The following is a 12,871-nucleotide window of genomic DNA, read 5'->3' on the forward strand; positions in this document are numbered from 1 at the left end:
CAATGTTTTTATAATTTGTGTGGAAAAGAAATGATTGAAAAAAAGTCAACTTGTTTCTTTTTGTTTTTATTTAGAACACAAATGTTTTAAGCATTGTATCTTTGTGATATAGTACATTTAAAATAAAATAATTTGAAAACAGTATATTTAAACATTAAATATAGGTGACATGTATGAAGGGCTTCGTCAGCACTGGCTGTGCTGAGTGTCTTTTTCTTAACCACCATCAGTTTTCATTTTGTTTTTGTATTAGAAACAATGCAGTTATTGAAATACTATAAAACACTTTCTATGCATAACAAGTTTTCAGACAGTTTTCTTGTACAGTAGCTCACCTTTCCACTCACGATTCCTGTAACTGTTAATTGTGAGCTTTCAGGTGCCGTCATTTTCAGTCGAATTTATCTCACCAACTCTGTGGCCTGAAAACAGAGGCTGTGGGCTTGGATTTAAACGTGGTTGCAATACAAAAGAAAAATGATTCTATGTATCTTTAAAATGTGAATAGTGATACAGAAGAGAGGTGCTCCCAAATGTTGACAAAAACGGACTCAAACCATGAGAAATCTGAGGTAAAGGTTGTCTTCATTAGAAATGGATTCCACACTACATTACTGCATAAAACAAGAAAACAGTCCGTCCATTTGGAATTGTATTTCCAACTAAATGGACCATGTAAAAACAGAAAAAAGGAATAATGTCCAAAATAATTAACTTTTTTCATCTGTCCAAACATGCACAATATCTCCATCATTGAGCAATATTGTACTTTTGGGTCAGCGATTGAAAAAAGAGAGTGAAAGAACATCCAATGTACATACACATACAGGTCAGTGAACTCTAAAAAGGTCCCCGTTGGCTTCATGAAGCAGCATGTGTGGCTGTCAGAGAGCTGTCTTGGTCAGTCTTGAGGGTCGGGGAGTCCGCGGGCAGCAAGGCGACCTCTACCATGCTTAGCCCAGTGTGAGGGACACTAGTGTTCATAATGTGTCTCTGTAAATGTTTGATCCAGTCCTCCTGGACCGACAAGGGACCCTGGAAGACGAGGTCACAGAACCTGTCAAGAGAAGAAGAGATTGAACATAACGGATCAACACGCAGTGGTTTTGAGCCACGCTTAGCAGCATGTCTAGGGATAGGAGCACCGGTCTGAGGCTGGTGGCACCGCTTTGATCCGGACTAAAGTTATTGGAAGCCATGAAAAGCTGTACTGACAGTCATGTCCCCCTCAGGATGAATTGCAATAACTTTGGTGATCAATTAATGTTTCATCTGGTGCCACCAAGAGGTCTAAATTACATTTTTAATAATAATTTGGTTTATGATCAAATACCTGCATATTGTTATGATTCCAATGCTTCCATTGGTGCGCATGAACAGGAGAGGCCAGCCAAAATCAGAACTTCACTTAATACATTGCTTAGGTTTAGATTCAATTTATTTTTTAGACAAACTGTATAAAACAAATTAAACTCATTTTTAAGACAACTACTACTACTGTCATGTTCATTGTGCAAAATTTGGTGTTTATTGTCAATTTACTATAAAAGTCTGTGCAACCAATTTGTTTTTACCGGGCCTCTGCTGTTTTGCTGCCTTTGTTTAGATTTAGTTGTTCCAGTTTTGGTTCAGCTGTTATTTTACAATGCATGATCATCACAATGATTGTTTGCGACATATAATTTCACTCTCAGTTTCACCATTTTTGGGCTACATCCATGACAATAGGCCTCTCAGTCATCTAGGCAGTTTTAGTTTTACAAATAAAGTGGATTGGCAACAGAAGCAAATAGACCACAACAATTACCCAGGGCAACAATCACTGTTGAAGTCTGTTAGACTGCAGATGCAATATTATCCGCCATTTAAAAAGACTATGAGTATTATAAACAAAATACAAGCACTACCTGCAGGTGAGCCTGTACATTTCCTCTGGAGTTTGTGGTAAGGGCAGTGTCTTCTTCTTTGAGCCAGGCCTTGAGCGTTGCCTCCTTGCTTTACAGTCGAATGCTGAAAGACAGAATTAACTGTATTACTTTACAGCCCTACCTTTGAGATCACAGCACAGCCTTGCCAATTTAACATTTAAAAAATGGACACAAAGTGCATGATAACCACAAAAAAGTTAGGATGTTGTTCAGTGAAAATTGTCACAGTCAGTGACTAGTTTGGATGACTGGACCTTAGCAGCCTTCACTTTAGTCATACTCATGTTTTCGCCTCGTGACAGTGAGGTGAATGGTCTGGCTGAGGTGTCTCTTCTGTATTGGCCCAATCAAGAGTAGCTATGACACAAGGCCCCAGATATAAGTGTGATGATCGGTGACCGAAGGAAAAGTAGGCCCTGAAAGCTTTCTGCCATGAAGAGGTCGCTCCTCCCACAGATGCACCCACCAAGCTCCACAATTAAAATCTCTGCAATATCTTAATTGCTGACGCCCTTCTGGATCCTTACCTTGGGGAGGACACAAATAACCCCTGGTACACTAATTATAACTATAATTTGGACATCACAACATCTTGTGGTATCTGGCCCCACAGACAGCTTTGGCTAAAGCTTTCTTGAGGTATCAGTCTGAGATTTCTGCTGACATACCCACACAGTGGAGATGAATGGATTTCATTTGTCAAAAACCAAAACAGTGATCAGGTTACTCAGGTACAACTGGGTAGGCAGAATTTATCTCCAGCATGTCTGATCAGATCAACAGTTTTTTGGTCAGAAGATCGAGTGAAGGAAGTAATGGCTGAAAAGTCTTCTCTGTTTCTTGAGATTGTAATGAACAGCGATGAAGCGTTCTGAAAACTGTCCTGAGTAACTGGGACATTATTTCTGTAAAGACACACTGCTGTTTACCTTTTCCTATAAATAAATATAATTGTTTAATGCTTTGAGCAGGACATACAAGTTAAACTAGCAGTAGGATGAACTGACTCTTCATATGTGAATGTGCCTTTGCTACAGTAATAATTTAAATACTGCTGTTGGACGACTCTCATGGAATGTGTTTATTTGTTCTTGGATCAATGACACAATGCCAAGTATTCCTGTCTCTTTAAAAACAAAAACAAAAATCGATATCCTGAGTTAAAGGTACCCTGTGGAGGTTTTGACCACTAGTAACGTTGTTGAGCAATGTTTTGTTTGTATCCCGAGCACACAAGTGATGTGGCACATCATATTCCTGCCAATGGTTTCATGCTCATCCACTGATTGACAGTAAGTGGTGGTGGAGGAAGAAGACTGCTAGCGAGACAGGATGAATAGAAACAACGCAGGTTTTGACATATTAAAAAAATACTGATTTATGAGTAAGGAAATCTATTCTATTTAGGCCTCAAGGAATGAGAAACTGTGAATGTAAACACAACTGTGGTTGTTTACATAAAAACATCACAGGGTATCCTTTAGGTAAGTTGATATCAACTCATATAATTTATTTCTGTGCCTAAAGGTTGGTCCATGTGTGTGTGAAATTTTGGGCCAGTTTTGACAAATTTCCCAGTCTGAGATTTTGAAGAACTCCGGTACGTTCTGTCTGTTCTGAAAACTCTATTGCTAGAGTGTTCAAGTTCCTTAATAGAAGTTTTAATTGGTATGAGTCGCTGGTGCAAGGATGAGAGCCTTCACTGGTTTCCCCACCTTCCAAACATTAACAATTGTGTTAATTGGAACACATAACCAACCCATAGACACCACTATCAGGATTGGATCCTCAGGATCGAAGACGGAGGGAACATTTACTTCTGCACAAGACCAAAGTTTTGATTTGCTGAGAAATGGCACATACCATTTTATAAATGAATGTGATTTAACTCACTACAACCAATGTATTTATCAAAACACTGCTTGTGGATAATTATGCCACAGATTGCTACTACGCTCTTAAAGTGGATGTTTTCATTGTCTTCAACTTAAACTGTTGCTGATGACACTTACTGTTTCCGTCAAGTAAGGCATTCCTTTTTCGTTTTGTGTATGCCCGGAGGTGATTCGACAAGCTAACTCCACTGTGGAAAGTTGCATTGCAGTGGACGCAAACCTTCCTGTTGAATTCACCTTTCTCTGTAAAAAGACACAAAATACAAAGAAAAACAAATAAGTGAAATCCTAAATAACATCGTGCTTATTTGTTCCCTTTGTTTGGCAAGTTTATAATTCATAAAAGTCCCACAGTGTAAGATAAAAAAAATATCTTTGTTCCATATAACAAACTATGGATGTATAATTGCTGCTATTCCGCTATTAAGGTTAGTGCAACATGTTCATCAGTTTAGACCACATAATCAGAAGGTATTTTGATAATGTCATTCTCTGCCTTTATGCTGATGACACCTTACTTTAACAACACATAAGATCTGATGATCAGTACTCAGATATTTGCTAAAAACAACTGCTGCAGATGTTAATGTCTCAGTGTGAGTTTTAGAGTAAACGTTTTAATTACCTCCCCCGAGCCTTTAAAAGCTGATGCAGGATATTCGTAGTAGATGGTTGGCTTTTTTATGTACTCGTCTTATCTTTATTTTTAACTTTTTATAACCTAGTCTATACACAAACATGAAAATAGAGCCAGACCCTTGTCAAGCCAATATTACAAAAATTGAAGTACACAAAAATTAAAAAACACTTCTTATTAACTGCATTCTTTATGTATCATGTAAGTTTTCTTGTTTCAAGTTAAATACACGTTTGTGTAATAAGTTGCTATTAGATTGACTATTATCATATTAGAGATATTCAACACAGTTTTTGACAATAAATAATATGAAGAGGATTACAGGATTCTTATAGACTGTACGAAATTAATCAAGTGTCTAAGTGGAGAATTCCACTTCTAGTCTTACCTTCTGGTTACTACTGAGGAAGTTAACTTACCGCATAGCAAGTTTGGCAGTGAAGATGCAAGTCTTGATCCTGAACTGTGCTCATTGTTTGAAGAAACCGCCAACATGTTTCTTGACATGTGAGAAGACCCCTTTATTCTGCCGTCTTCCTGACACTTCCTCTTCTTCAGAATTCCTATCAAGGCAGTCGTCCCTGAGAGTGAATTTTTAACATCCAACTTAGTGTCTAGTTGCTTTTTTTCAGATTCCATTTCCACTAAAGAAAATGTGGGCATCACTGCTCTGGCATCAGCGCAAACGCTTGGAAAATAATTACTTTTTGGGATTCCAATGGGCGACGGCATGAAACGATCAACATTGGACACCTTCGGTGAAGCACCATATTGGAAATGGTTCCGTCTCTTTCCCAGGATTTGAATTGCCCGCTGGAACTCCTTCTTGTCGCGCATCAACTCCCGGAGTAAAAATAATGGGGATTTGTTTTTTGTTGCAAAACTTCTACCAAGCTTTTTGAGGTGGCCTCGTATGTGGTTGGACTGTCCAGTCCTGTTATCAAATGAGTCCCCACATAACGGACAGGAGTGAATGGTCTTAACAGTCTCAGATTCTGACTCCAGCTGTAACGCTGAAAAAAAACAAAGAAAACGTAAACGTACGTAAACAGCTGTTCAGCACTGTTTACGCTCGGCAGTTAAGCTAACAATACAAGTACAATCTTAAACACATCTTAACTTTTTTTAAGTACATATTACAGAAAACTACAGTTCAAAGCTTGGGTTTTATTTTCGCTGCCTTGTCCATTGGTGGAATTGGTAGTTAGAACATTGAACTCCCCAAATGATTATGAATAGATGGCTAAAAAGAGGTTCAATGGGGCAACATACAATCATGTAGGTTTATAACAAGCCGAGTTTGTCCAGAATAGTTACAATTTCATTTGGGAGGTAGAACCGAAAGTTAGCACACCAAGAATGTCTCCAATAATCTTTCATTTCATAGAAAAAACAAAGTGTGCACGACTATGTTCAGTACCTTGGGTAATAGTTGACTTAAGATGTCAGTCTGTAAACTCATTTTACTGTTAGCTCTTATCTTTTTATCAAAGAACTGACTAATCTGGGGTTTGTTTACAACCTGTATGATTGTCTCACCCCTTGTTGTTTGTTGCCCTAGTGGACCTATTTTTAGAGCTGATGCCACGTTCGAAAATCTGAGGACTTACTTGTTAAGTTTATTGCTCAAAAATAACATATGGCACGGATGGCCAGAGTCATAAAAATAAAAGCCAAGTTGTAATAAAGCATAGATTCCCTTTAATAGAAGAACATGCAATAAGTACGCAATTACCTTTTTTCAATCTCCGGAACGCTGAAATCTTTCGTCGAATTCGTGGCCTTCTGTCTTGAGATGCCACCTGCTCAGGAGACACTACATGGCGTGCATTGTAGCTCAGTCCGACCCTATGAAGATGCCCACGGACATGATTGGACAATCCAACACCCGATTCAAAGACTGCAGGACAGTATGGACAGTTCTTGCTGCCTGGTTCCAACTCCAAATCAAAATCCTCTGTGAAGTCTTCACTCAGTGGTATTTCGTGGGAGTCAATGGTTTCTTGGAAGACTTCCGTTTCTATGCATTCTTCTTTGATTTCAGGGTCGGTTTGGTCTTGCTCTTCAGTCTTTATTTTCTCAAATAGCCTTTTAGACGCCTGCAGGGCACCCCTCATGGACATTCTTCTGCTATAGGTATAAATTATGTTTTGTTTTTCTTTCTTGATACCGTCAAAAAGGTCAGTGTCCGCATCTGTATCTGTATCGTTAAACTGGAAAATGTCTTTGTCTTGATAGTCGGACAATTCTTCTTCTTCTTCTTCTTCTTCTTCTTCCTCTTCTTCTTCTTCCTCCTCTTCTTCCTCTTCTTGGTTCATTTTATTGGGACTTGGCAGATGTTTTGGTAAGATGAAGCATGAAGCTTGGTCAGAGGTGTTGCGATATGGGATGGACATCTTCCTTTTAGACGGTGACTTTCTGACTGTTGACTGATCTATTTCGGCAGCATTGGATGCCATCCTATGGCCATTTGGAGATGAAGCTGAATCTTCAACCTTAATAGTCAATGTTCCTGGCAGCTGATCAGAGTCATCGTTGTCACCTTTGGAATCCTGAACAGATGTTCTGAGATTATTGCTTTCCTTCCTCTGTTCTGGAGTTTTCTTTCCATGTCTTTGTCGGGATAGGAGAACATTTATGGATTTGTCCAGCTTTGACTCTGTCAGTTGAGACTTGAGACCTCTCTTAATCTTGCTATTTTTGAACAAGTCTGAAATGTCATTGGAGTCGCTTGGTGAACAAGCTCTTTTGGAGGGGATCTGGTTTTTTATAGAGATTTTAGATGTAATCTCTGCATCTTCTACAGAAGTTTTAGTAGTAGGCACGTGTTGCTCCTTAGATGGTTGTGCGTTTTTCTCACTATGCTGTTCGGCTTCGTTTTCCTCTAAAGTTTGTTGATGGCGGCGCAGAAGGTGATTCTGAAAAACACTTTTGCTAAAAGCTCTATAAGAACAAATGTTACAGGAGAAGATTTCAGAGCCATCATCATCCTTCTGGATTTGCTTTCTAACAGTAATAACAGTATGCTCCATAATGTTATGTCTCCTAAGATCCGTCTCACTCAGTGTCCTGAAGCTACATTTGTCACATCTAAACTTTCTCTTGTCCTTCTCGTGTGTTTTCGCATGTTGTACAAATGTGTTTGGGCAGTTTGTAACAAACGTGCACTGAGGGCAGAAGAGCTTCTTTTTTTCCTCTTTCTTCTTTTCATTCCCGCCTCTGATCTCAGTAAGTCTTGCCGTTTTGTCTTTGTGGATGGACATGTGCTCGATAAGTGAAACACTTTGTCTGAAGGACTGTCCACATTCTCGGCATATAAAAGGCTTTGGCGAGATATTTGGAGAGTCAACATGAGACTTCATATGACGATGCAAATGATGCTCTTTCTTGAAAATGAGCTTACATTTTGAGCAAGGATAACATGATGGCTTCTCCTCTGAATGAGAGTTTATAGTGAGCCTCCCCTTCAGTGGTGAAAGCCCATGACCTATACTGTTCTCATGAGAATTTCTTGCAGGTGCATTGTAAAGAATTTCCTTGATGGCCTTTACAGTTCCATTGGGATACGTGGAAACTTTCCCTGTTGGTGACGACTGTGACTGGGAGAAATTTCTTGAATTTATGACTTTCCTGACAGGAATGGAGTCTACTTGGTCTTCAGCATCAGACAATTCCTCAGATGACTTGTGGCTCAGTTCAGGATAAAGGTCTTCTGAGGGATCCACCATGACAACCATGTCCATTTTCCGCTTCCTTCTCCTTTGGCTGTTGGCAGAAGAGACTTCATCTTTAGGCTCCTCACCAGGTGAATCGCCATGGTTCTCCCACAGAAACTGCATAAACTCTCTGTGAGGGTCCCAATGAAGGTCACTGGTGCTGCTAAAATTATCCAATGAGTTCTCAGGTGAGTCTACATCAAAACCCCAAATTCCTGCAGTATCAATTTCCTGCACAGTTTTTAGTGGGGTGATGCTCTTTGCCTCCTCTTTCTCTGTGGATATGTTGTTGAGTTCATGGGCTTGTGTAGCCTGATGCGAAGACGGTCCATTTCCCAGGCCAACCGGGGACAACATATCTGTGTTTGACAGAACATCTAGAACACTGTTTTGTTTCAGAGGTTTGCCGAAAGAATTGGTGCAACAGGCTGAATCTTGTGCCATTCTCACTGGCTCTTGCAGGAGTGTGAGGGCATTGATCTCAGGATCTGCATCTTTGTCGTCTTCATCAACACCTGTCAGACATGACATTTCAGCTGCCATGACCTGAAAAAGAAAAGTAGATCTTTCTTAGATAATCCCTAACCAAAACGTGTTTGACTACAAAACCAACAGTTATCACTGTATCACTGTATCCCAAGAGTTAAATGTAAACCTTTATAATTTAAGGCATAGCTGATCAGAGATAGGCGATCTCTGCGCAATAACAGATAACTGATCTGGGTAAGGTTGTTGCTTTTCCATGTTCAAATTATAAAAGTCTAATTACCGCCTTTGTATTATTGTTGTGCCTTTGGAATTTTGCCTTGATAGTTTCAGGGTTGTACAACTCAAAAAAATGTGTCACGAAGGCACAAATGATTGTGAGATAAACAGTAGGAGACGGTGTTCGTGTTACAAAGTAATCTAGCAGGAATGTGTACTTGCATGTATTTCATTGGTTACCACAGCTCCTTGTTGCATAACCCTGCATTGTTTTGCTGGAGCCCTCTATGTCAACGGACTGGCTCCATTCAAATGAATGAATTGGCACTCAAGTCGATCTCAATGGGGCCTTTAAGAAAATCTCTACATTTTTGACACTCCATGACCCGATATCGCCACCCGGAAATGTCAACTTTGGACACACGATATCTTATAATCTAATGGGTACATTGCCGTGGCTTTTTCTTTGTTGTTGGACCTGGAAATTGTAATTTTAACGTTTGTCCACCATGCGAAATTAGCTTCAAAGCCTGGCGCTCTTCCTGGGGGCTTGGTCAGGCCATGTGTGTGCATGTAAGTCCTAGAGTGTGTGCCCCACTGGATAGCTAAAACCGACTGCTCTACACACTGCTCATACGGCGGCAACCACTAAACAATGCAGTCCCAACCCACGGCGTCGTCACAGAAGCGTAACGCCCACCCTTTTGTTACACCCCAGGTAAACACCAGCCCCTTTCACACACAGCCTGTACAAGGCAGGACAGTTGCGCCGTTATTCCGCCTCGCTGTTCAGTATGAAAGGTACGAAGGCGGATTGAGGGGACGGAGTTGTTCTGCCGATGAGCCAGCAGCAGGGGGTAGTCACAGAGCTGAGCCGACATCTGTGTGAAAAGGGACAGCAGGTGCGGCGGAGCACCGACACTGTTGTGTTAAACGTCGTGCCTCTTTTGCTCCCGCGATGCCAGGGTGCATCACCCACTGAGGTGGCATTGTGCCGCCGTTGTTTGGTCCAATGTGAAAAAGCAAACCCGGATTAACGGCGGACGTTCTTTACAGCAGTGTTGCAGAATCTCAGTCTGAAAGGGGCGACTGCTAGCTCTGTCAGCACTGTTGCTGTTGCTTAGAGTGTTTGGGCGGTTAGCACTGTTAGCTGCTAGCGCTGGCTCAGCTGCCACCATGTTGAGAGCTGTGTGGAGGCAATCCCTCAATCATAGATATGCTCCTAATTTGAAATTTAGCACATTCAAGGAAATTACAAGGGGTATATTTCACTGTTCTCTGACATTTTATAACAAAACAATTGGCATATTAATCAACCATCAACCATCAGATTAGATTATAATTAAAACTTTTAGCACGCTTTAGCATATGTCACAGGCATACCAGTTATATTTGGGCTTTCACAAGTCCAATATAGAATGTTACCTACGAGCTACAGTTCCCGATAGGTAGTTCTTAGTTATTATAATGTGCTTTTATGATGTAAAACTAAATTGTCTATAGTTACTTGCAATGTCTCCAGAGTTATCTTCCGGACTCATACAGCATTCATTGAATACAAAATAAATATGGCTAAATATAATACACACTTGACACTTTGCTAAGATAATTAATTGTGGCCATTTACAATGCTACAAGGTCGCAAGTGTGAGAGGTCTGGGATTTGAAGGACAATAAAAGTGTCATACCAAGTGAATGCTCCCGTGGCAGTGAGAGGTGTTTATAACATTTACACAGCAGCAACAAAAACTGCAAAGAGATGGACCTCGTCAATGGCTTTTGATGAGCGGTGGTGGATTTTGTACAGAGTTACAACTTTCAACACAGTAGTTCAGTTATATACCAACCCACAGCAGTTGGGATGCGTTTCAAAACGTGCCTACATACAGAGCATATTCGATCATTTATACCATGTCCTGTAACGGTATCATTGCATATCTTCGGGGTTTATGTCACGCTGTGTTGTTGGATGCTGCTTGCTGGAGCTGCAGACCATTCCATAAGACTGTTCCATAGCAAAACCTATTCGTGAGGCTAAACTATAGCTCATGACAATCGTCCCTCGCTACTCACTACACAGACATCAATACAATGATGAAAAACCAACAAACGTTACCTCTGAGCGGTGCGGATGGAGACAGGGCACAATTTAAACGCTGCATTGAATAATTTCTTACTTTCGTCTTCCATCTATTTCACAGTCGCCATTTTCCGTGGTGGTCTGGTGTGGGACAGATCATTTATTTTGTAAGGGTAACCGTACATACAACTGGCTCTACCGTAACAAAACAAAGACTTCCCCCAATGATTGCGTTTGATTGTGAAAGGTTTTTATAAAATATATAGTTAAAAGGTTACGCATATTACTGACTCGTATGATATCGTCGCGTAATGTTACGAGTCGGCGCCATGTCCCCCCCGGAAGATTTGAAATGGTTCATTCCAGATAGGAGGCATAAAAAAACTGAGTTAATGACCATCTCCTTTGAGTAGCAGATTTGTTTTAGGTTGATGGCGGTTAATCGCCGTTTTAATTGATACAGATAAATTGAAACTTCAGTTACTATTTGTGTTGTATAGAAAATATTTAGTTTTTACTATGTAAACCTGTCATTGACGCGCAGAGATGAATTGTATGCCAACACAGCAGAGATGTTACCACTATGCCCCCATGACAGTTGACAGTCTTGTCACAGGTCTTTGTTGTTCCGTCAGTAGCTCACTTACTCACATCCTCCTGTGTTTCAAACACAAAACACTCAACGAATAATACAAATAATTCACAGTAAACGTCTGTCATAGTTGGCCTGCTTATATTTTGATGCAAACATTTAGCTACAAACACTATTTTTAATAAAAAAGTATAGCTGCCGTACTGTTACTGTTACTTTAAATATGCTGATAAATAAAGTTGTTACTAATGAGTAGTTCAATCTCGCGCAAACATGACAAAGAGGTACTTACTGAAATGTCAACTGTAGCTAGTGGGGTCAAGGGTTAAGCTACAGAGTTTTAATATTTATGTCAATTTATTCATTACAACAGGTAAGTTAGGTACACCGGGAGGAAACAGAACAGATAACTTAAATGCAGGTCTTGGTTAAACTATGGAGCTAACTGTTAGTTAAAATGTCTTCATATTTCAATGTTGCTAACGTTAACTAGCTGTTCACTAGCTTAAGCTAGCAAAGCTAGTTTCCTCCACTGTTTCAGAAATGTAGTTGGATAAATAAGTATTTTACTGTGAGATAATGTTAGTAACCTACATCACTCATGACGCAAAGTACATTTTTCGTGTAACTAGAGCATTCAGCTCTATTGTAATTACAAGTAACGTTAGCTATATTAAATGCTTAAAGTACCATTAAGTTAAATCAGCAGGAATATTGCTAATTATGGTTATATGAAAGCCACATGTACGTTTACATTTTTGTGTGTCCAAAAATGTAATTTAGTGATGATTTCATTTCTTAAATAGTTTGAATCCACACACTACCTAATTAATGCTAATTATAATGTAACTGACAAATCATTTGGAGACTTGATTTTTTGCATCCTAGCATTTGTCATGAGAGAAAAAGATGATAAACTATCTTTTGTTGCAGCAGACCAAAACAAACCTTGAAAGAAAAGCCTCTAAGCTTGCAGCAACAATAGCTTTTCCCTCTCATTTAACTCATTAAGTATCTCTGGTTTGTTTTCTTCTTCAAGCCAGATTTCCATAGTGATTGATTGACATTTACCCACTTTGCATTCAAATGTACGAGCGCCTACGTGACCTGATGAGATGTTGGACACCGATGACTGCACCTTGTCCCTGGACAATCTGTTTTTTGAGAAACCCATTGTCCACAAAGTGTGAGTACAAGAGATGACCCACATCATCCCTCTCTCTTCTTCCCGCTCACAGCTGAATTAATGTTTTTTTCCTGTGGATTGTATTTGGCAGAAAGCCACTGCACCAGGAGGTCAGCCCATGGCAGCTGGAAG

The 12,871-nt window shown here is 39.9% G+C and overlaps 1 protein-coding gene across 3 annotated transcripts; it reads right to left on the minus strand.

Moving 5' to 3' along the window:
• Positions 1-50: 50 nt before the first annotated feature.
• Positions 51-11,156, minus strand: znf644a (zinc finger protein 644a). Of its 3 annotated transcripts, XM_076097268.1 has the most exons (7): positions 10,998-11,131; positions 6,196-8,722; positions 5,165-5,473; positions 4,880-5,041; positions 3,941-4,066; positions 1,908-2,010; positions 51-1,057 (listed from the first exon to the last, which is right to left on the minus strand). In XM_076097268.1, exons 2-7 carry the CDS (start codon positions 8,717-8,719, stop codon positions 862-864), a joined length of 3,420 nt encoding a protein of 1,139 aa, XP_075953383.1. In that variant the 5' UTR covers positions 8,720-8,722; positions 10,998-11,131; the 3' UTR covers positions 51-861. The 3 variants fall into 3 exon arrangements, with proteins under 3 accessions (XP_075953383.1, XP_075953382.1, XP_075953381.1); XM_076097267.1 differs by having other exon boundaries at positions 4,880-5,473; positions 11,059-11,156; XM_076097266.1 differs by having other exon boundaries at positions 4,880-5,473.
• Positions 11,157-12,871: the final 1,715 nt, after the last annotated feature.

Source organism: Anarhichas minor, unplaced genomic scaffold (assembly GCF_050575085.1).
Source record: "Anarhichas minor isolate MPS153535 unplaced genomic scaffold, ASM5057508v1 ptg000024l, whole genome shotgun sequence".
In the NCBI taxonomy this organism is placed as follows: Eukaryota; Metazoa; Chordata; class Actinopteri; order Perciformes; family Anarhichadidae; genus Anarhichas; species Anarhichas minor.

What these genes read in the sequence shown, in the direction of transcription:
- znf644a (XM_076097267.1), bottom strand. Translation starts at nt 8,719, where the DNA reads ATGGCAGCTGAAATGTCATGTCTGACAGGTGTTGATGAAGACGACAAA. An exon ending in GTTCCGGAGATTGAAAAAAG is followed by an intron (nt 5,474 to 6,195) that starts GTAATTGCGTAC and finishes GTTTTTTTTCAG; the next exon opens with CGTTACAGCTGGAGTCAGAA. An exon ending in ACTGCCAAACTTGCTATGCG is followed by an intron (nt 4,067 to 4,879) that starts GTAAGTTAACTT and finishes GTCTTTTTACAG; the next exon opens with AGAAAGGTGAATTCAACAGG.